We start from the raw sequence: 25,133 nt of genomic DNA on the forward strand, positions 1-25,133 counted from the left end.
CCAAGAGCTTCCTGTACATAGGATTTAGTAAAGTTAACTCTAGGTCAAGAGGCAGAACAAGAAACATCTGACAGGGATTACGTAGATGGGAGGGACTTTGAGTTGAGGGGTATTTAAGACAGTGGAGAGAAGAAAAAAATGAAGAAGACGAAGAAAAAGGAGAAGGAAGAGGAGGAGGAGAAGGAAGAGGAGGAGGAGGAGCTCTTCAGTTTTTAGCTTTTGAGCTCTTCTGCTCCTTGGCCTTTGGTTTTAGGGGCTTTTTCAGCTTTGAGCTATTAAGCCTTTAGCCTTGGGTTTTTTTGGCTTTTTCCTCTTGGGCTGTCAGCTGAGCTAGTGAGCCTTTTGGGCTTTTCCCATAGGGATGTGAGCTGAGTAGGAAGGTCAGCTGTGTGCTTTCTCTGCCTCTCTGAACTAGCAGGTTTTCTTTCACCCCAGCATCTGGCTCCAGAGTCTTTATTGTAAAATTGAAAGACTGGGATTTCTGGTGTAAAAAAACAACAACAGAGAGCAGTATTGTGGCCGTCAGGCAGAGGGTGTAACAAGCAACTATGAATAAGTATAGGCTCTCATTTTGGAGGTAATGACGATGTCTGCAATTAGATGCAGTAATTGGGTCAACAAGATGGCTCAGTGGATAAAGGTGCTTGCCACTAAGCCTAATGAACTGTGTTCAAATCCTTAGAACCCACACTGTGAAAGGAGAACCAACCCAAGCAAGTTGTCCTTTGACTTTCACATACACACCGTGTGCCCTGACACATAAATACATATAACCAAAAATACATAAACGTAATTTTTCAATTAAAATAGTAACTATCACTGCATAGGTGTGAATTATTCACCTTCTTAAAAAGGTCAATTTTAAGGAATATAAATAATATCTTAATTTCTAAAACAGTTAAGTGCCTTCCAATAATGCCAGAACTCAGGAATGGCCATTTAGGGAGGTTTCTGGAGATTCAAGATACCTATCCATTCAAGAAAGTTATCGGTTACAAAGCAAAAGTCATCTCACTCAAGGAGAAGACCAGCAAACACTATCTCCAGCCAAATAATCAAGATACAGCATGAGACACACCAAGCAGGCACCCTTTGGTATTCTTGCCTAACTGGATAACACAGTCTAACTGTGAGAAATGTCGCACAATGCCACGACAGACACTCTATAACCAACTGAGTAGAAGTTAAGAAAAGACAGAACTACCTCAGGCTGAGGAGCCTGAGAAGGGACAGCAGGGAACAGTGTGCCATGCAGTGAACACACTGCAGCTGATCAGAAAACAGCAACTCATTCCCTCCCTGATGCAACCTGACCACGGTTACAGGATCCACAGCATTCCCTGTAACTTTTTCTACTGGAATAAACTGGGTGGATCATCTTGTCGCGTTGGTGACAGTGCTAGGGACAATGATTCTGGCATGCAGCGGCTCCTCTCTGCTGCACACGGCCAGGCAGGCAGGTAGATAGTGAATGAATGTGACCGCACCGGCTACTTTGTGGGTTCATTACTCTCTTCCACTCTTCTCAAGCCTTTTAGCCCCTAACACTAGATAGGAGAGAAAAAATGGCAGATGGGAAAGGGGCGGAGGCTATTGGTAGGACTACTTCCTGCTCATTAGGGACGTTACGTTCCTTCGGGCAAGTCTGATCTTAGCCATCAGGATGTCTAATTTCTTCTCGTTTCTTCTTTGCACATGACTACTTGACAAACAGCAACCAACAGCATTCAACCAACAACAGCAACCCCACTTCTTGGGCCCCTGCATTTATATACCCTCTGAAAAGTTCCCAGAATCCCAAACCTCACACACTCCTAGAAACTATCTGCAGCTGGCAAAGCCGCACCCCTATAGAGCTTGAGGCAAATCACAGTCACCTTCTGTGAAGCCTCACACCCTCATACATGGGATTAAAAGGAAAACTAAACCTAGTCCCATAATGTTTCCAAGGGTTTGTGTGTGTGTGTGAGAGAGCGAGGCGGGGGGGGGGGGGGGGGGGGCGGGCGGTGGATTTCCCTGTTGTAGCCCTGGCTGTCCTGGACTCACTTTGTAGACCAGGCAGGCCTCAAACTCACAAAAATCTACCTGCCTCTGACTCCCAAGTGCTGGGATTAAAGGTATGCGCCACTACGCTGAATTTTTTTGTCTTTTTAAAAGAAATCAAAATCACACAATTCTCACTACAGCACTGGGGGGCAGACTTTGAGGTCTCCTATACTCGAACTCCGCACAGTGTAACACATAGCCTGCACCTGTGGGTCAGGATGCAGAGCTCCTCTCCCATTGGCTGCCTCCTTGCCACCACGCTTTCCACCATAACAGTAATAGACTGAACCTCCAAAACTTTAAGCCAGCCCTAAATTAAATGTTTTCCTTTCTAAGAGTTTCTATGGTCATGCTGTCCATAAGAGCAAAGAAGCCCTAACCATCAGGGGCTGAAGCACTGCTGTGATTGGCCGGGCCCATGCTTTTGTTTGGAGGAATGTAGGAAAGCAGTAGAATGCTGAATGGGCCCTACAGTAGAAGGAATGGAAGGCAGTGGCGCTGAGGGGGACTCAAGAGATTTCAAGAGAGAAGACTTTTAGTATGTTGCCTAGAGAGTGCTCTTGTGATATTTGGTTTTTTTAAAGTGGCTGATTTTTGCCTTGTGAAACATCTGCCTAAGGATAAAATGAAGAGATTCAAATTAATTGCACTGGCAAAGGAAATCTCAAAACAGCCTAGTATAGACTCTGTCATGTGGTTACTAGCCTTTACTCTTATAAAGAGCATCTTAATGAAAAGGATCAAGCTGAGCAAAAAAATGTATGGTTCATAAACAGATGAAAATATTAACTGGAATAAAGGGAGTGGTGACCTCAGGGCAGATCCCACCCAGCTAAACTGCTATGTTGTGAAAAAGAATTAAAGAACAGCTTAGGTCCAGGCATGGTGGTACACGCCTTCAATCCCAGCACTCAGAAGACATGCAGATCTCTGAGTTCAAGGTCATCCCCGGCTACAGAGCAAGTTCCAGGACAGCCAAGCTTAGACAGTAAAGGAAACCACTGAGAACAGAAAGCTGGTGAACAAGTCATTGAAAGAAGAGGCCATGTTCCAACCCCACCAAGCAGCAGAACTAGACATCTCCAGCCACGCCGTCTGCCTTTACAGTCAAGGAGAATCTCGCTCCATGACTAAGGAAAGCTACTGAGGCCAGGCACATGACAGGTGACCCTGCACGGAGGCCTAGGGGTCTGTTGTGTGAAGCTGTGAAGTTGAAGCTTGGATGGCCTTGGAAACCCCAAGATGTTGGAGATGGGAGCATTGTGGGATACCTGTTAGCATACTGCCTCCAGTCTGCCTAGCAACCTGTGACACTATTACCTGCCTGCCACTAGGCGTGCCCCTGCTCAGGATTATATAAAAGGGAAAACCCACTTCATCTCTCCCTCTAACCTCTTTCTCCCTCTCTTGTTCCTCTTTCATTCTCTTCCTCTCTCTTCCTCTCCCTGTCTATCTCTCTGACTCTGTCTCTCTGTGTGTGTGTGTGTGTCTCTCTCTCTGTCTGTCTCGCTCTGTCTCTGTCTCTCTGTCTCTCTGTCTCTCTCTCTCTCTCTCCTACCTCTGACTCGGACTAGCCTAACCAGGTTTTGCGCTACTGAGCTGCTGGATCCGCTGGATCGCTCATTATTGGTAAGCAAATGCCTGCCTCAGTGGCACACTAAGGAGGCTGCTTACAGCTTGCATCTGACTGGGAACAGCTTTAATAACACCACTGTGCACCACCCGGCCTTACACACAGAGGTTTGGTTTTTGTTTGTTTGTTTGTTTTGTTTTTAAATGCCCCGCCATCAATGCCCCTCCTGCTGGAGCCACGGCTACTTTGGAACACTTTTGCCCGGCCACTGCCACAGCGGAGCTTGAGCCATCAGACTGTGATTCTCTTCTCTGCTAAGGTAATTATAGTTTTAAAAAAATTATACTTAAAAAAAAAAAAAATCACCCACAGGGTTCAGGCTTTCTCCTTTCCACATGGCCTGCTCACTCACCACTTAGCCCTCCCCACAGATACCAAAGGCTCACACTCTCCCTCCCTTTCCCACAAGTGGGCCAGTAGGAAACACAAACAAACCTGCAGCTAGGGATGGCTAGAGGCGGGGTCTATAGGGACCACCCCAGACCTGCTACCACAGCTGCTAGGAGTACTTCACCTTGAACTGCTCAGGGATGGCTGGGACCCCCTACAGCCCCACTCCCAGATTAAGGGAGCCACATACGTCACACTCTCTGCTAAAATACCTGGCCTTATTTCTCTAAGACTATACTTTCCTGCCTGCCACTAGGCGTGCCCCTGCTCAGGATTATATAAAAGGGAAAACCCACCTCATCTCTCCCTCTAACCTCTTTCTCCCTCTCTTGTTCCTCTTTCATTCTCTTCCTCTCTCTTCCTCTCCCTGTCTATCTCTCTGACTCTGTCTGTGTGTGTGTGTGTCTCTCTGTCTCTGTCTCTGTCTCTCTCTCTCTCTCTCTTCAAAAGTAAAATTGTCGATTTTTCTACTCGCAAAATAAACTAAAATAAATATTAACATTATACTCTAAACTATTATCTAAAGGTTTATGATTAGCTTATTGTGCATGATGTTTAGAATATAAATTCCAACTCGTTGAGACCATATGACATAAAAAAAATTTTTTTAACTTCTTAATCATAATTAATTCTGCTTATCTCCTTTTAGACTAAAAAAACAAGTCACATTTTATTGTACCCTTGTTCAAAATGTTTATTATCTCAAGGTTATAAAGATCTATTCACATTAACAAGATGAATGTTGTTTCTCCCACAGGGGTACCTGCAGGCTTCCTGATCAATGGATTTGGTAAAACATTCTACTGTATTGCTACATTAAAATATATCAGTCCTGGGAACATTCATTTATTTACAGTTTTAAGACTTCATTGTTATGCCCTACTCTTATTCTCAAATCCTAAAAATCACTGCTTTAAAGCATTTTTAGCCTTATTTTCTAAATATGGTGCTATTAATCATACAGGGAACTGTTATGTTCTCTGTTTATGGGCTATGTTTATGGTTTTTAAGACTTCAACTTAACAGGGATAAAACCTAAAGTCCTATTCTTTAATTATTAAGATCTTATAAATGATCAAATCCTTTAACACACTCAAGAATATATTTTAAGGGGCTAGAGAGATGGCTCAGCAGTTAAAAGCACTGTCTGCTCTTCCAGAGGTCCTGAGTTCAATTCCCAGCAACTACATGGTGGCTCACAACCATCTATAGTCAGATCTGGTGCCCTCTTCCAGTGTGCAGGAGTACGTGCAGGATATTATATACATAATAAATAAATCTTTTAAAAAATATTTTTAGGTCATGCTAAGAACCAACATGACATATTTTCAAGGTCAAACATAGGATAAGAGTATAACATTCTATTTTTATGTTCGCAAAGTATAGTTTAGAGCAGATAACTAGATACCAAGATTGCTTAATTTAAATATACTAACCCTCAAGCTTGCCAGAGATCTGCTGAATATGGTATTTGACATGTGACATGTGTAAGTTTATTATTAAAAAACAAAAACAAGAACAGGGCCGGAGAGATGGCTCAGTGGTTAAGAGCACTGACCACTCTTTCAGAGGTCATGAGTTCAATTCCTAGCAACCACATGGTGGCTCACAACCATCTATGTGATCTGATGCCCTCCTCTGGCCTGCAGATGTACATGCAGGCAGAGTACTGTATACATAATAAATAAATAAATCTTTTTAAAAAAATAAAAATAAAAACAAACAGCAAACAAACCAACCAGAGATTTCCAGATCATAACAATAGCTCCCCAAGGTCTCAGAAGATTTGGACACAATGGCAGATGACTTCAACTCTGGACTGTAGTATACTGACCCCTGGGCAAGACTGCACCCAACACCTCGCCCTATTGCTAGGGCCCAGCCTAAAATGTTGACAAAACTGGACACCTGGAGTGTTGGGGAGAATAGGCTGATGTATTCTGATGCTAATTACTGCTTGCTGTCTCTGTGACCCACCTTTTGATTAATAAAATGCCATCCCACCTAGGCAGGGCAAGATAGGTGGGGTTTGGAGAGAGAGGAACTCTGGGGAGAAGAAGAGAGGCTGCCACAAGCAAAAAGGAGAGAGACCTGAAAGGAAGAGAGGAAAGCTGCCATGGGTTAGATGGAGGAGAAGCACATGGCAGATGTGGATGGGGATTTGGCCCAGATGAAGAACACTAGCAAGTATTTGGGATTATGGATGGAGGTGGCTTGACAGAAATTATTAGAAGCAGATGGCATGGGATTGGGGCAGGTACCTGCCCCACTATGGGAAGTAGTTCAGAGAATTAATGTCTGCCCTGCCCCAGGTTAACTAAGGCTATTTTAAAATATAACAAGTGTCTGTGTCTAAATTGATTGCTAGCTAGGCATACTAATAATACAGATAATTTAAAGTTGTGTCACACTGCTGAAGACAAGCTGACATCAGTCTCTCCCATGTTCTTCTTCCACAGAAACAGCCTCTCATCCTCTGTGCCTGATGGTCAGACTGTCTCAGCCCATGGCGCCATGCTGCCACAGGAGACAACTGGGACACTGTCGAGGTACTGGGGTATGACTAGTCATCTCTGTCTTTTATTAATACATAGACTCACAGTTTATCCTTCTCAGGTCTCTGATCACATTGACAGTTAAGCTGATGTTAGCTTGATAGCTAGAAAATAGAAAATTAGCTCCTTGGCTCAAAGTAATCTGCCATGTTAATTCGCTGGTCAATTCACTAGCTAGTTAAAACTACTACTAGGCTTGCCTTATCACAGACTTCAGGTTAAAGATAAACAGGCTGCAGCTACCTTCCCAGGCCTCTCCATATACAGGAGACCAGGCCTTAAGTCTCACTCCTAGAGCTACTACTGTCAGGCACTACTGGCACAGCCTACCTTGTTGCCAGACTTAAAAACCAGGTCTCAGATATAACCCTTTACCATTCTTTTAACGAAAGGACAGCGACTGCTCACAGCAACTTCACCTATATCTTAAAGCTTCCAAGAAGATGTTTTTGAGTGTTAAAGGATCTAAGAAGGTATTTTAAGGTTGATACATGCAAGTTATTAATGTTTGAAGATCTAAGAAGGTGTTTTAAGGTTGGTAAATGCAAGTTATGAAGGTCAGAATGTTAAAAAGATGTCTTATTTCTTCCTGTTTCTATGTTATTATTAAACTGTCTAGAGCTTTGACACTGATCAACAAAGCTCTGATTTATTCATCTAACTATGGTAAAACATTCCACAATATGTTCCTCTATCATATTTCCAAGCTCAAGATTTTAAATTGCCTTTGGTTTGTCTTTAAATATAGACTTACAATGTTTCTCACTGTACTTGAATTATAAACATCCAGTCTTCTGGACAGACATCTGTCATGATGCATCTTACGCTGAACATGAAGATCACGTGACCTTCTGCCCCTCCGCTCTGCAGGAGGTTCTGTCCTCCCCGTGTTTCACAGACGTCGGAGAGATCCGTAAGGCTTCTGCCTTTCCTAAGCTCATCTCAAAAACAGTAGTCGTGCTTTTAACCCAAAGTTTTCCCCCAAGCCTCTGCTGTGCTAGGACACAAAAGTGTATGTCTACTGCTTTTTCCTACAATGTGCGTTTCACTGCAGACTGCAAACAATGATGGTACTAAAATTTATCTCCTTTTGCAAATGTAAAAGGATTCTTGTAAGCTACAGGAAATCCATCTCTCAGGTCAAATGTAGTAAGTACTGCCAGTCAACAGCCTAAGTTTCCCACCTGCTGCCTATCTCAGAGAGTAGGGCTCCTCCCCCTTTCTCTGGTTTTGGGACTCCCCTCCCTAACTACCCAACTGACACCTGTCTGCACCCAATACCAACTTACTGCTGAGTCTTCCCTTCTGGTTGGTATAAACACTTCCTGCCATTCTTGCCCACCTACATCCAAACCCTTCATCTAGGACCTTCTCCCACGGGTGAGACCTCCCTCTGCCAGCACGGTTCTGTCTCCCTTCCCTCAAAACCCACACCCTTGGTCTCTGAGCAGCAGCTGGCAAGCTGCTGGAACAGATCGTACCAATCTCGTCGAGCTAAACCTTGCTCAGGGGACTCCTTGAGAGGTCACTGACTTCTCTCCCCAGGGGAACAGCCCATTCACTGTCCCTTCAGGCTTCCCTTAAGACTTTTTTCTAGAGAAGTCTTTTCTACGCACACATTAAAGGCTGCTAAGCTTACACACCTCTATGAACAAACTTGGACAGATCCAACATGAGACCTTTAATTACTGCCAGCAATCAAGTAAAATGGAAGGAAGCTCCCGATGTTCAAGCCTTTGCTCTCCTTACCCCAAACTTCTGTCCACTCACTCTCTCAAAACTTCCAAATGTACACCAGAAGAAATGTTCTCACGAAGCTACTAACGTTGTCTCCTGCCCACATACATGTTCCAGGATCCTGCCAGATTTCCTACATCCAGGACATTGACAAAGCAGCTACCCACAGTGCTCCAGTCCAACCTCACAGGTCATGTCAGCTGGACCTGCATTGCCCCTCCTCGCTACAGTGTTCTCAGAGCCCGGACAACAAATAACAGCCTGCTCTTCCCAGACCTGGCCAACATCTCAGCCTTTTAACCCCTATCGTTGCCCCACTGTCAGCAGGAAGCAATCAAAGACATTGATTACTTTATCCCTTATCCATTTGCAAAAGGCTGGTGTGCTCCAGACCCGCGACAACAGCTCCAGGCTCACCCAGCACTCCTCGGTCCCTATCTGCTGCAGGAGATGGCTGACATACCCTGCCCTTACCCTGAACTTTCCAGGACACAGCTTTTCCCTCCCCTTCATATAATCTGGACATTTTGTTGCTCTTGCTTTTTCTCTCTCTTCCCCCTTGCATGGCAGCCAAGAGTTGTTTCCAATGAACCTACATTTATATAGTTTAACCTACCTTACCTGGAAAGCAATCCAATGTCCGCATTTTTTAAAACATGTTTTCCGTTCTCATGGTGTCTCTTCACAGCAATGAAACCCTAACTAAGACATCCCCCCTACCCTCCTCTGGAAAAGCAAAGAAATACTAAAGACAGTCTTCCAGGTCAAAAGGGAGTAAGCGGAATTCACGTGTGGCCCAGGGAAGTGTGAGCCCCTGTCTACTCTGCACTTCCATCCAGCAAGAGGCTCTGTCTACCCACTCACTTCAGTACAGCAGGTTGCCTTGAGCATACCTCAGCTTCAGCCGCTATCTCATACTTGGATTTCTTGCCTGGCATAGTTCGAATCAGATCCAATAGACCATCTTCATCAAGGATTTTTGTTCCCAGAGCTGCTGCCTGTTGATTAAAATATAAATCATCAGAACTGCATCCGAGCTACTTCTTTCTGTAGAAGAAAAATCATTTTAAGGCCCCTGGTAGATAAAGAAACACACTATAAACTAAATAACACTGGAATTTACTATTATTAAGATGTATTTTATTTTATATGTGATTTGTTCATGTGTGTACCTGGTACCCAATGAGGTCTAATGAGGACTTCAGATCACCTGGAACTAGAATTATGAATAGTGCTGAGTGGCCATGTGGGTGCTGAGAATTGATCCCAGGACCTCTCCAAGAGCAACAAGTACTTTTACCTGCTAAGCTCCAACACTGGAATTAAAAACAAAAACACCGGAAAGTTGCCATTAAGGATGAAATCCAATAATGGATATATGAATCATGAAAAAGGTTATAAAGCTAATTGTTTTCCTAATTTTAGCTCTGCTGTTGATTTTTCAGTTTTTCTGTTTGTTTGGTCTGACATGTGTATGTGGGGGGGGATACATCAAATATATAACTGATAGTGAAAGTACAAAGTCCAATATGAAGCCCTACAGCTTCTGAATGGCTATTCCAACTTAGACGAGTTCCTCTGAGATGTACAGAGTCTGCATAATGTCACTACATAATGTGTATTTGCAAATTCTGTACATATAGTTTTAATTTTTAAAAATTACCATTAAAAAGAAGAAGAAGAAAAACGGGACAGTGGCTACGTATGCTGGGTGGACAAGCAAAAGGACCTGAGTCCAACTCTGCAGTACCTATATAAAAATCTGCAGTACCTATATAAAAATCTGCAGTACCTATATAAAAATCTGGGTGTGGGGCTGGAGAGATGGCTCAGCGGTTAAGAGCACTAATTGCTCTTCCAGAGGTCATGAGTTCAATTCTCAGCAACCACATGGTGGCTCACAACCATCTGTAATGTGATCTGATGGCCTCCACTGACCTGCAGTTGTACACACAAACAGAACATTGTATACATAATAAAAAATAAATAAATCTTTTAAAAAAAACATTTAAAAAAATCTGGGTGTAGCAGCACATGTGCTGGTGTGGCAGCTCTGTGCAAGGTGGATACAGAGATGGCTTTTTGGACGCCTACTTAGCCCCAGGTAAGACGATCTCAAAGGACTAAGGAGGTGGAGAATAACAGAAGAAGATAGCTAACATCCTTCCCTGGCCACCGCACATGTGCACACGCATGAGCACAGGCACAGGCATGAGACACAGATGCATGCACATTCACAAACACACGCACAGAAAATGATTTAAAAACGGGAATACAGACTTTGAAACAAAAACTTGTCAAATAATATAGATAGGAAGAAGAAATAAAGAGGTTAGTCTTGGCACTACATTCCTGTATTACCAGTTCTCAGGAGATGGAGGCAAGAGGATGAAGAGCTTAAGACCAGCCTAAGCAGCCGGGTGTGGTAGTGTGTCTCGGAAAAACAAAACAAAACAAGACCAGCTTAAGCAATATGGCAAGATCCTTTCTATCTCAAGAAACCTTTCTGGCATGGACAAGGGGGCTTGGGTTCAATGTCCAGCACCAATATTGATAGATGGATGGATGGATGGATGGATGGATGGATGGATAGATAGATGGATGTTACACAGTTCCTTTGCTGTAAGAAAACTCATAACCAGAAGCAACTTAGGGAGCTGGTTTAAAGCTTCACAGGACAGTCCATCACTGAGGAAAGGGAGGACAAAAACTCAAACAGGGCAGGAACCTTGAGGCAGGAACTGATGAAGAGGCCACGGAGGAGTGCTGCTTACTGGCTTGCCTCTCATAGCTTGCTCACCCTACTTTCTTATAGGACCCAGGACCAACAGCTCAGGGGTTACATCGATCATCAATCAAGAAAATGTACCACAGGTTTCTCTAGTGGGGGCATTTCTCAACTGAAGTTCCCTTTTCCAAAATGACTCTAGGTTTGAATTGACATAAAACTAACCAGGGCAAGTGGTGAGTGCACAGTAGTGTGCTGCGGCAGGACTAGTGTTGTGCTGGTTTTTTGCCTTTGCTCCCCCAGAAGGAACAAAGCCAGGAGGACCGAGCTCCAGCTAGCCCCATGTCCCCTTCTGTTTGACTCCTGTCGGCCCCTTCCTGCTAGCAGGACTCCAGTATGTCACCTCCTGCCTTGCAGCAAGCCCACCCAATCGGAAGCCCCTTTTTTCTCAACCAATGAGGTGGCATTCTAGAGTGTTGCTGGGACAAAGCCTGTAAAACCAGTCCCAGCTACAGTGACCATCACCACTGTTCTTTTTCCTGCCCAGAAGGCAGCTGTCTCCCAAGCTCAAGGCGACATGTTTGATGCCCATAAGGCTGAGGGAAGTGGTGACTGGGACTCTGGGCTAAGTTCCTGAGCGGCTGAAACCTCCCTGTGACTACCGCCTCTGGAATTCTGTTTAGGGCAAGGAAAAGAGTTAATGAAGCATGCTCTCACTTCCCCACAGACCTCTGCTTCTTCCTCACACAGCTCCCAACAATGAAAAATTAAGACGGGATCCATAGTGGATATATCAGAAAACTTGGAACTAAAAAACAAAATTTCTATGTTAAAAAAAAATTTTTTTTTTTAAGTTTTAAAGTAGAATATACAAAGAATGAAGTAAGCAGTAACTATGCTTCCAATTAATAAAAATAAAACACAAAATCCAGCTGGGCAGTGGTGGTGCACGCCTTTAAGCCTAGCACTCGGGAGGCAGAGGCAAGTGGATCATTGTGAGTTCAAGGCCAGCCTGGTCTACAAAGCAAGTCCAGGGCAGCCAAGGCTACACAGAGAAACCCTGTTTCAAAAAAACAAAACCCCAAATCCTGTCGTCCAGGCCAACAGCACCGTACTGGTGTAGAGAGAAGACAAGTCTGCATGGTGAAGGATTTCTCCTTCTCTTTGTTCACTACAGTGAGACCGGTGCGTTCCATCCAGCAGCCACAATGTGCATGCCTTGGCAGCAGGCACCTCTGGGAGAAGAGCCAGCAGGACCCACCTTGTCACTCTTGGACTGTCCACTGTCCCGGCCCATGACAAGGTAGTTGGTTTTCTTGCTCACGTTTCCTGTGACTTTCCCCCCATAACGTTCAATTAGAGACTTGGCTTCTTCACGCTCAATGGACTCCAGCACGCCTGTGATCACAAATGTCAGGCCTTCCAAGCAATTGTCAGCTCCCTACAAAAGCAAAATGTTCAAGCAGAGAAGAAACTACACAGTAGCTTTCCAAAGAACATTTGGAAGCCAAGCTGTAACAAACCGACTTTTCTCAGTCAACAGCATCAATAACCCCAGCGTGAAACTTGGCTAGGAAATAACAGCAGAACCTCGAAGTAAATCCTGGTTGATTCCTACATAGCTAACACTTAACAGATATAAAATGAGCGAGAAGAAACATACTGTTAGCAAAATTAAAAGTACCCACTCGTGCTAGTCTCCACTTTCTTATGTAAATCAATGATTAGCGTTCATAACTTTAAGAAAACAATCAAATGAAATCTGCCCACTGAAACTCCCACTGTTGCTCAAGGCCCACTTGGGCTCTGGAAAGCTTAGCAAGTCTGAGCCCTCACCATCCCCTCTGTGGACTACCCCACAGGGTGCAGGCTGAGAAACTGCTAGGGACAGAAAGGCAGGAAGGCACCACCCACCCCACTGCAAAGGGAGCTAGTGATCTAAGAGCTCACCAGGCTTCTCTCTTCATGAGTCCGAACTGAAACTCTATATGGTTATAGTTTTTTTTTAATTTTTTATAATAGATCAGCTAAATTATACAGCCAAGCAAAATGGTTATTATACAGGATGTGCCATGCTCTTGATTACTCTGAATAGAGCTAGGTTGGTAAAAATGAAGAAGTATTAAAAAGAAGCTAAAAGGCACAAAGCTCCAGCCTAAGCCTAGTCCCTCCACTTAAAGAGCGTCTCTGGGAAGAGACAAGGAAGGGAAGAATAGTTATTATCTGCTCAGAAAGAAAAGGGAAAGGCTAGAGCAGTTCTTCAGCCCCCCTCCCCCGCCAGTTTTTTTCCAGGAGTGAAATAAACCATTAAGTCTTCAACAGACTCCAAACCACTCAGGGAAAACTCCACAGCAGAAAACTCCTGCATCTCAAAGCCCAACCTGTCTGCTGAGTGCTCTCCCTCTGGAGCTCACAGCATCATTTTACTGACCCAACCTCAGCCTCAGCAGCCCCTTACCCAGCTCTGACTCTGGGAAACAAGTAGCCCCAAGCTCTTCAGCATGCCCTCCCTCACAGCCTTGCTGGCACAAACACAGCAGTCCCCTCAAACAGGCGCTTTGCACAGTCCTCAGTGTTAACATTGCTTGCAGGGGGCAAGGCTGGCCTGTTCCTCCAGCCCCTATCCCTCCCCGCCAGTTATCAACCCTTTCCTCATTAGGGGATTTATGTAGCCATGGACACCAAGCACACTGAAAATTAAATTTAATGTATATCGAGCATATCCCCTCCCTTCTCACAAGTCTCACAGTATAGCTGACTGATTATCCTCCTCCTCCTCCTAGTGCATCTTCAGCCCTTCCCTTTCAGGGACGATCTATCCCATCATCAAAAGCATACCTCAAGTATCTCCTGCCTTCAAAATTCACCTCTGAATGACGGGCAGTGGTGGCGCAGGCCTTTAATCCCAGCACTCAGGAGGCAGAGCCAGGCAGATTGCTGTGAGTTCAAGGCCAGCCTGGTCTACAAAGCAAGTCTAGGACAGCCAAGGCTACACAGAGAAACCCTGTCTCAAAAAGCCAAAAACAAACAAACAAACAAACAAAAAATTCACCTCTGCCCTTAAACCCCACTCTCCATTTCTAGGTGTCAGCCAAACTTGTCTCCATTTGTCATCTCATACTTTATTATTATTATTGTTGTTGTTGTTGTTACATCATTATTACTAATTGTGCATCCCAACTGCAGTTTCTCCTCCCTCCTGCCCTCCCAGTCCCTCCCCACCACCTCTCCTCTGCGCTTCCCTGCATCCACTCCTCCATTTCTCTTCAGAAAACAGCAGCCCTCCCACAGACATCAACCAAACAAGGCCTAGCAAGCTGCAGTTAACTAGGTACCCCCTCTCTTATCGGGGCTGGATAAGGCAATCCAGTATGAGGAAAGGGGTCCCAAAAGCCAGCAAAATAGACAGAAACAGCCGTCCTCCCTCAAGCCACTGCATCGGCGTCCCCACTGTTCTACTCAGAGTGTCCTTGCTGAGGTCATCACAGACGACCATTATTCATGCTCCTACAGGCAATGGACAATTCTGAGTCTTTGTTCAAACTTTCACAACATGGCAGACCTTAAGTCATCTTAAGAATGCCCTTTCTCACCTGCACTTCTCTGATGCCACCCATATTAGACTTTTCTTGAATTTGTGCCTGCTACTTGTCAGTCCCATTTTGGTTTTCAGCCTCCACTTCCTACAGAGGGTATCACGGCATAAGGCCTCTCCTCAGGCAGCCGGCTTGCTCAGTGACAGTCCTCCTATGTTAGGTATACACTAGCACTGCCTAAGTCCACAGCAGCCACACCTTCCATTCCATTTCCACAGCCACTGTCTACTGAGCATCTCCACACAGAGGCCTCGCCTACATCTAAAATCACAATATGGCCAGCAACAAACTCACCATCATCTTTGCAAGATGGTTCTGGCTCGATTTACCCAGTTGTTTGTGGCATCACCAGACCATTCCTGTCCCCGCTCAGCCACCCTTCTCACGTCCAATTATCTTCAAGTTTTCTACACATTTGTCCTGTTTCATTTAGAAAACCATGTAACTTGGGGCTGGAGAGGTGACTGAGTGGTTAAGAGCACTGGCTGCTCTTCTAGAGGACCTCAGTCGGATTCTCAGCACCCACAGGGTGGATCACAACCACCTGTCACTTCAGTTCCAGACCATCAGTGCTCCTTCTGACATCTGCAGGCACTGCAAGCAAATGGTGCACATACATGCAGGCAAAACTCCCATACACATAAAATAAAAATAAATCTTCACACACACACACACACACACACACACACACACACACACACACACACACACTTCTTGGTGCACATACATGCAGGCAAAACTCCCATACACATAACAAAAATAAATCTACACACGCACGCACGCACACACACACACAGAGTCACTCCTTACAGCACCTCTCGCCACTGCTCCTAAGTGATCACCAGTATGTTTTCCTGCCATAGCCACCACAATCTGCTGTCAGCCAGAGTGATACTTAGAACTCACGCTCAGTAGTTAGGTGCTCTTCCAGAGAACCTGGGTTCAGTTCCCAACACCCACTGTCAACAACTCTAGCTCCAGGACATCTTCTGGCCTCGGAGGACACTAGGTGTGTACATAATGAACACACAAACATGTAGACCATACACTCTCTTGAAATAAGTTATTTATTTATTTATTTTAGATTCTTGCAGGGAACACCTAGCACTCACATAATGGCTCGCAACTATCTAAGACTCCAGTTCCAGGGGATCTGACCCCCTCTTCTGACCTCTGCGGGCACCAGGCATGTATGCATGTAGTATACAAACATATATGCCAGCAAGACACCCATACACATAGAATTAAGATGAAATCTGAACAGTAACAGCAATAACAAACAAACGCCTCCTCTTAGACAAAGCCCCGACTGCAGGCCTACTAGACATACTCTATTTACTTCTTCAGCCACCCTCACTCCTTGCTCACTTTGCACCAACTACATTACTTTTCCTTTAGTTCCTTAAATATCCCATGCAAATTTCTTGTTCTCTCAAAATGTTACACATTCTGATACACATTTCCATGTCATCATGACCTCGTCACGTTCTTCAAACCTCCATTTCAATATTATTATATACCAGCAGTTATCAGCCTGTGAGTCTTGACTCCTTGGGGGTTTGAATGACCCGTTCACAAGGTGGTACACAAGACATCCCGCATATCAGATATTACATTACCGTTCATAACAGTACAGCTATGAGGTAGCAACAAAAATAAAGTTATGGTTGGGGTCACCACAACATGAGGAACTTTATAAGGGTCACAGCATTAGAAAGGTTGAGAACCTCTGATCTAAATGATTCACCCTTCTCTGTACACTCTGTACCGTCCACACTTCTCTGTACACTCTCTAAGAGCACCTTGGACTTTCCTCTCGTGGCACACAGCACAGCTATCAACCATAGTACACTTACCATGCTTCTCCTTAAGCTGTCAGTGCCACAGAGGCAAGACAGTGGACTTCCCGCCAGTGCATGGAAAGTGCATCCCTTCTCAAACTACTTAGTATTGAAAGGAAACTGTCTAAGTGTCCATCAGAGAGTCACAATGTGAATAAAAACTTCTAACTCATAAAATGGCAGCTGAGACTTTTCTGTTAATGCTGGCTCACTAGCTCTTTGCTGACATGGCGGTGAGTGCACACCTGGACCACGAGCCGGAGCCCTTACAGAGCAGCATGCGCCTCTTGACGCTTACCTTGGGTATTTCTTTGGAGCCCAGCGCTTTGGGACCTTCTCGATTTAAGTAGCTTCGATACGCTTGATAATTAGTGCGCTTCTTTTCAGAATCTTCTGGACTTACAGACTTTGGGCAGAGGGAAAGAAAAGGGAGTCATGTAAAATTAAAATGTACCTATAAAGAATTATATATCATTTTTATACACACACACACACACACACACACACACACATACTATCCACTTCCAGGTTTCTGATTCAGAGATATTGGGTGTGTCTAGGATATGTATTTTGGGGAGGAGCCTCTTAGATAACTTTTAAAATTGTAACACTGTGTCATTATTTTTTTCCACTTCCAATTTTATATTTAACTTACGAGTAACTTCAAATCTCCTGAAGTAGACAAAATACTATTTTGTATAAATAAATAATATAACCAAAACTGGTTATGACTTAAATAAACTATTGCAGCTGGTCCTAGAATCCGTGGTGGTGGTGGTGGTGGTGGTGGTGGTGGTGGTGGTGGTGGTGGTGATGGTGGTGGTGATTGAGATAGGAACTCATTGGGTAGCCCTGGCTGGCCTGGAACTCACGTAGACCAGGCTGGTCTTGAACTCAGAGGTCTACCTATATCTGTCTCCTAAGAGCTGAGGTTAATAGCATACACCATCATTTCTGGCCCCAATTCTACTTTACAATGGCTCCCACTCATTCAAAGGTCCATTCAAATTACAGAGGGGCTTATCAAATTATAGCTGCCTAGACCACGTGCCCTGGGAAGGCATATTTTCAATAAGCTTCAAAAGACAGTCCCATACACCAACTGGGAATGCTATCTATTTGTAATAGTAAGTCTATTTGTAAAAGTCTGAAATAAACCACTTTGAGTGTCCACACGCCCGCCTGCCTCCTCCTTTATTCTGCAACAAGGTCTCACCACATAGCAGAAACTGGCCTGAACTATCAACCTTTCTTCCTCAGCCTCCAAGTGCTGTGATTACAGGTAGGCACACCTGGCTATAAAATAACTGAAGCATACTGATTTACTATGTCAGAATTATTTGACTAAGATCAGTTGAATTTACTAAATTCTGGTGTTCCCTCCACACTACTTGGGCACAGGTTCTGAGTTATTTCTAATCCAACTTTTAAAAACACAATAAAAAATAACAAATCACTTTTTAAACTTTCATTTCCTCCTTCCCCTAAAATTGTCACCGTCAGTAAATGCTCCATGTACTTAGTGCAACTAAAGAAAAAAACTCCACCAGATACTTAGTGAAGAAAAATCTGGGGCCAAAAAGCTAACTGATACTTCAGCATATTTAGGAGCATTTCCCACTCATCACCATTCATGGTTCTGTGTACACACACGTGCACATACACACAAAATGGCAATGAGCAGTTACAACAGACACTATTCAGTCTTTAATGCTAAGGAATGGTGGTTTCTCTTCGTAAATCTAAAGTGATTCCAAAGTGCAGGCTCAAAAAGAACACTGTCTTCTTAAATATCAGAAGACAAAGAAACTACTTTTGAAGTTCTGAGGGCCTCAAACAGACCTTAACTGTGAGATTCCCCTGGCTCAGTCTCTCAAGTTACTGGGCTTATGAGGAGGCCTGTATCACTCAGTAGAGGGGGACACTTTTGAAAAGTATCGTTTTACTTTTTTGTCTTTGAAAATTAAAACAAAAACAAAAAAGAAGTTCAGAGCAAATAAAAATACCAATTATAAATTATAAAAATAGCTAAAACATGTCTAACACTTATTCCATCCCAGGCACTACTGTAAATGGTTTTATATATTAACCATTCAACACATATTTTTTTTATTACATTTACTCTGTCTGTGTGTGTGTGCGCGCGCAGGTGCCTGCACCCGTACATGCCACAGCATGTGTGGAGGTCAGAGAAAAACTGTAGGAGCCATTTCTCTCCTTCCACCAGGTAGGTCCCAGGAATAGAACTCCGCTAGAGTACCGTGACCTCACCTAAGCCATCTCACTGGTGCCAAATACATAATCCTATCTTTTCTACATACACATCGAGAGTGAGCAGATGAGACCACACATCTCTTCAGCAGGGCTCTGATTTAAACTGGCTCTAGACTGCTTGAAGCCTCCATGCTCACACTGCTACACTGTCTTCAGAGAGCTCAAGACTAGCTCTGCCTTTAATGCTAAGTGCCTAAGAGGCATAAAGAAATGATGGTTTCTCTGTAAATCTAAAGTGCTTCCCAACTGGAGATTCAGAAAGATCACTATCCTCTTAAATACATCTGAAAACAAAGAAAATTCTTTTTGTGCTTCTGAGGACCACAGGTAAGTAATCTTGGAAACGCTACGTAAACTCTTTCAGCCTATTTCATCATCTTTTTTGTTGTTGTTTGCTTTTTGTTTTTCGAGACAGGATTTCTTCGTGTAGCCCTGGCTGTCCTGGACTAACTTCGTAGAGCAGGCTGGCCTCGAACTCACAAATATTCGCTTCCTGAGTGCTGGGATTACAGGCATGCACAACTACACCCAGCTCCCTGTTTCTTCATCTTTACAACTTAAATAATATAAGTAAATGTCTCACAGGTTATTGTGAAGATTATGGAATGTAATATATAAATATGAGCAGTTTCTCATATACAAGAGCAATACATATTGGCTCATTTCACATATTAATAACAAACATGCTTTAAGATATTTAAATGAGATAATATCTTCTGAGGATTAAACAGGAACTCAAGTATATTAGGCAAGCACCCTACCAACTGAGCTATACCCCCAGCTTCAAGTTATATATTTTTTAAAAGAACGTAGGAAGTTGAAAACAATCAAACTTGAACAAATATATGTTCCCAAAACACATACTTTTCACAAAGTTCCTACCTCCCTTTTGGTTGGAGAACTTGTGGTTTTCTTAGGAGTTTTCTTCTCTCCTTTGAGGTCAATGGCGTTCTCTTTTCTTTTTGCGGCCAGCAGCTCTGCTGCTTTGTAGGAACTTTCTTCCTTTGCTTTCATAAGCGCCAGCTTGGAACTGACCTTGGGAGAGGCAGAGGCTTCCCTGTGGTGAGCAGACGACCTGCAGGGCTGCGCAGTGTCTTCTGGGCTCCCACCCTTGCTGTGCTGAGCAGGAGTACAGGTCTTTCCTTCATTTGACAAATGTTCTGCTTTTACAAAGAAAAACTTATGATTGCTATTTGTGTAATATGATGTCCAGCACCAACATTTTTTCCCCCAAAACAGGTTTCTCTGTGTAGCCCTGGCTGTCCTGGACTCACTTTGTAGACCAGGCTGACCTTGAACTCACAGCGATTTACCTGCCTCTGCCTCTCGAGTGCTGGGATTACAGGCGTGCACCTCCACTTGGCCAACATCAACATTTTTATTCTTCATCTTTCAACAGTATGATTTTAGTTTCACAGGATTTCAGAACACTTACTGCTTTAGCTTACATAGCATACTTATTTTTTAAACTTAAATATTCACATAATACTTCCTATAACCAGTTCAAACCAAGAGAGCTGTCATTTTATAGATATACTATCCATTTAATATGTTATTATAAAAACTGAAAGACACAGATGTAGCTCAACAGTACAGCACTTCCCCACCAATGCAGCCTGAGCTCAACCCCAAACAGGGTAAAAAGACAGATTTGATCCCGTGGGTGTGCTATAAAATTTATAGACATAAAACTTACTGATTGGAATATGTTGGGCAGAATTTTTTATAAAGCAGCAGGAAAGCCCCAAATCCTGAAAGCCAAGGGTAAAAGGTCCTACATAAACAGATTTTTACCTCTCCTATAACAGACCATCTATTAGTGCCCCAGACCCACAGGTCCTATATCATGGAGTCAGCCAGGCATGAACAGGAAACACTCTGTGTATATATAAGCCATGTACATTTTATCCTGATCCCTATTCACTAAACAACATAGCATAGTAACTCTTTACATAGCATTACATTGCATGAAAACAATCTAATGATGGTTTAAAGTAAACTGGAAGCCAAGCTGTCTGTAAATTAATATGCAAATTCTATACCTTTTACATGAAGAACTTGAGTCCCCACAGACACAGAGACCCACATAGGTTATGAAACCAATCTTTCACAGATAATGAGGGGGCATCTGGGCCACAGGTCTGTATCTCAGCTACTCAGAAGGTAAAGACAAGAAAACTAAAGCTTTAAGGCTGAGGTACAGAGTGATTCAAGGCCAGCCTGGGTTCAATTCCCAGCACCCACATGGCAGCTCACAACTGTCTGTAATTCTAGTTCCATAGGATTTGACACCCCCACACCAAGGCACATAAAATAAAATTTAATAAGTTAGAATATTTTTTAAAAATAAAAGGAGGGCTGAGGATACAGCTCAGGAACAGAGCATTTGAGTAGCATGTGCAAGGCTTTAAGGTTTAATCCCCAGTATTGTAGAGTAAAAAGAAAAGAGTAAGAAAAGGCAAGGGGGCTGGAGAGATGGCTCAGAGGTTAAGAGCACTGGCTACTACTCTTCCAGAGGTCCTGAGTTCAATTCCCAGCAACCACATGGTGGCTCACAACCATCTATAAGGTGATCTGATGCCCTCTTCTGGTCTGCGGGTGTATTTGTAGACAGAGCACTGTATACATAATAATAAATAATTTTTTTTAGAAGGAGGAGGAGGAAGAAGAGGAAGAGGAGGAAGAGGAAAAGACAAGGGTGACTGTATCAGCAGATGGTTCAAATCAGACTTCAGATGGCCTGACAATCAAGAGGCCAGCCCTGTGACACCACCTCTCACATGAAAGGCTCAAGGCATTTGCTTCTTTATCTTCACACACCAAAATCCACATACCACAATATTAGAAATTAACACGTCGAACATGCCCTAATCACACTCCTCCTGACACTGAGTGAAGGACGTTACCTACCAGCTAGTATGTAGCTTTCAAAATGAAGGTGATGCTTGACTTAGGACTGTCTAACTTTATAATGGTGCAGAAGAAGCGTATTCCGCAGAGAAACATGGCTAACTCTGGGGTTTGACTGTCCAGGATGGTGACTAACTCAGCCCGCCATCTCTACAGGCTCCACAGTCATGGACTGAGCGCCCTCGAGATGCTGGGCATCAGCAGTGAGGCTCTCCACAGTGCGCCATGCTGCTGACATCAAAAGGTCAGACACACGCTGCAGTTCTCACTGTGACATGATCCAACTTCTGACTACGTCTTGAAGCATAACTACATCGTGAGCCTAGCAGCCTCTTTATCTAATGGAGTATGCTCTGACAGTTCTCTGAAATGTCCATCAAACAATCCGTGAGAAGAATGTTTAAGCAGTTACCAAGTACTCTCTTCTACAGAGGCGTAAGTGCTCTCTTACAGCCCCCTGCTAGCATTACCTTTATTAGGGGGTCTGTGGTTTTCTGCTTTGCTTAAATCAGCTTGGACAGGTGAAAATGGTGCTCCCTCTTCAGTGTCCTTTTGGGCCTAAATAAGTTTAAAAAGTGTCAGAAGCATTAAGTAACAGGAAAACTATTACCATAAAATCTGCTGTTAAAACAGATTAAAAATTTAAGCTTAAGGGTCACCTTCCAAATCAGCAAGACACTACAAAAAAAACTGCCATTCATTTATTCATAATAACTACCACACTAAAGGAAGGTTTTGTTTTTTGGTTTTTGTTTTTTTTTTTTTTTTTTTTTTTTTTTGGTTTTTCGAGACAGGGTTTCTCTGTGTAGCCTTGGCCATCCTGGACTCACTTTGTAGACCAGGCTGGCCTCGAACTCACAGCGACCCACCTGCCTCTGCCTCCCGAGTGCTGGGATTAAAGGCGTGTGCCACCACGCCCGGCTTTAAAGGAAATGTTTTATTACTTCATTTTACTGATAAGGAAGCAGATTAAAGATTACAATATTTTAACAAAACGTCTAGTTCCATCCGTTTCCTAAACTGGGATAAACTGGAAATGGAAACCTTATTTAGTGTTTCTTTTTATCTCAATTCCCAACCTTTTAATATCATATTATACAGCTGAATACAAAATAGAAACAAAAATTACTTTTTTAAGTGAAAACAAATTAAAGCCCTGTAGGAGAATAGAAAAGAAGTGGCAGCTGATGCCCTGATCTTAGCACTGGCAGGTGCTGGCGGAGCCAGGGGATTGTCAAGTTTAACACCATCAGACAACGTGGTATCAGGCCACCCGAAGACAAAGGATAAAGGGCCCTTTCTCAGGAAAAATAAAGTGCAGCAGCGGGAGTGGCTCCTGAGAAGAGCCTTCAGTCACCAGGCCTGCACTCTGGTCCCTCACTACTCTCAACTAACACGTAACTCCTTGCTGATAAGGAATAAGGCAAACCCCTGTGTTTTGTGGGGCAAGTTCTGCTTTATTTCTTGAAATCTTTTAGAAAGAATAACTTTTTAGATGAATTTACACACACACACACACACACACACACACACACACACACACAAATGATGAAACAATTTAGTTAGTGGGATGACTCAATAGACAGTCACCCCAAGTACTGCACTCTCATGGAGACCCTGAGTTCTGATTTCCAGCGCCCAAAGGAAAGCCAGGCATGGCAGTGCATTTCTACATAACTGCAATGCTGGGATGGACAGAGACAGGAGGATCCCGGAGGCTCACTCCCAGCCAGTCAACCTAGAAGCAAAGGGAAGCTCCAAGTTCAACTAAGGTGGAGAACAAGGCCTGACACCTACATCTATACGAACGCACACATTCAGATGCATGTGCACGCACGCACGCACGCACGCACGCACGCACGCACGCACGCACACACGTATCTACACAAGCAATCCAACTCCATAACACCATAAGGCTACCTTTTTGGCCTTGGGCTCTTCATCCAACATGGCTAATGTCCGAGCAAACTCTTCGTCTTCATGTAATTGCCTCTCCAGCTGTAAAAGCATCAACACAGTGAGACGCTTGTGAGCTTTGTACCTAAAAGCTTTTTTAAATGTGTGATTAGTATGTTTAGAAGAAACCAGAAAAACGTCCTAAAAATAACAATGACATCTTGGAACTAAACGTTAATATCCAGTATCACAAGCTTGTTTCACTAAATCAGCTTATATCACATACTGCACGCTTCTAGGGCTGCAGCATGATAAAGCTGCATGTTTATTACATTTTTACTTATTAGTGCGTATGTGGGTATGCATGCCATGGCGCACGTAAGGAGCTCAGAAAACAACCTATAGGAGTTGTTTTTCTCCTTGTAAGTCCCAAGGAATGAATTCCAGCCCTCAGGCTCAGCAGCAGGCACCTCCTACCTGCTGAGCCATCTTACTGGCCAATGAAGTTACATATTTCAGGTCACATTTTCTCTTAATGTTCTTAGTGTAACAGAGCTCTTCGTTATATATTTTGGAGTTTGTTTGTTCTGAGGGAAAACTTATGTGTATATGTGTATCTATATGTGAATATGTACACTTGAGTCAAAGACCAGATGAGGGCATCAGAGCCCCTGGAACTGGAGTTACAGATGCTGTAAGCCACCTGGCATGGGTGCTAGGAAACAAACTCTGGACCTCTTCCAAGGCAGCACTAACCCACTCTAGCCCACGCTCCTTTTTTTTTTTTTTTTTTTTTTTTTTTTTTTGACATAGGGTCTTACGATACAGCCCTGGCTGGCTTGGAAGTCACTATGTAGACTAGTCTGGCCTCAAACTCACAGAGCTCTGCTGAAATTAAAGGCATGTACACCTGGCTAATCTTCTTCCCTTTTGTGGAAGGCAGGGTCTCACTACATAGTCCTAGATGGTCTGGAACCTGCTGTGCACACCAAGCTTTGAACTCACAAACACCCACCTGCCTTTGCCTTTTCCTCTTGAGTACTAGGATGTGTCCTACATACCCAGCTTAACTTATATGTAGTTTAAACTCTAGAAGCATCTCTGGAATGCATCTCAACCTCAGGGCCTAAAGACATGGCTCAGCAGTTAAGAGTACATACTGCTCCTGCGGAGAACCCAGGACCAAGGCTGGGAGACCCACAACTGCAACTCTAGCTCCAAGATGTGACGCCTATGACCTCCACAGGCAACCGCACCCACATGCACTAACTCACATTCAAACACACATATATACATATAATTAAAATAATCTTTTAAAAAATCTCAATCTGTAAGAAAAACAATCACCCACATGACACATAAAGAGTAAACCTAAGAAATTTAATTTTTTATCTAATATTGGCTGAGCTGCCAGTGCTCACATCTGTCTGTAACTCCAGTTCCAGGGGATACTATTGTCTCTTCGGGGCTCCACAGCACTGAGCACACATGTGGTGCAAACATAAACATAGACAAAACATCTATATA

At 43.6% G+C, this 25,133-nt stretch overlaps 1 protein-coding gene across 2 annotated transcripts in view; it reads right to left on the reverse strand.

Annotated features, from left to right (window-relative positions):
• Rfc1 (replication factor C subunit 1) overlaps positions 1-25,133 on the reverse strand; it is a 79,773-nt gene that overhangs the window by 18,863 nt on the left and 35,777 nt on the right. The window contains exons 7-12 of one of the 2 annotated variants that reach the window (XM_051164684.1): positions 23,631-23,708; positions 22,181-22,268; positions 19,683-19,963; positions 16,825-16,932; positions 12,351-12,530; positions 9,255-9,359 (exon numbers count right to left, since the gene is read on the reverse strand). In XM_051164684.1, the coding sequence (XP_051020641.1) occupies positions 9,255-9,359; positions 12,351-12,530; positions 16,825-16,932; positions 19,683-19,963; positions 22,181-22,268; positions 23,631-23,708 (840 nt within the window). Of the gene's footprint in view, positions 1-9,254; positions 9,360-12,350; positions 12,531-16,824; positions 16,933-19,682; positions 19,964-22,180; positions 22,269-23,630; positions 23,722-25,133 lie in introns of those variants that run through there. The other variant, XM_051164683.1, reaches the window with a different exon arrangement.

Source organism: Acomys russatus, chromosome 22 (assembly GCF_903995435.1).
Source record: "Acomys russatus chromosome 22, mAcoRus1.1, whole genome shotgun sequence".
Taxonomy (NCBI): Eukaryota; Metazoa; Chordata; class Mammalia; order Rodentia; family Muridae; genus Acomys; species Acomys russatus.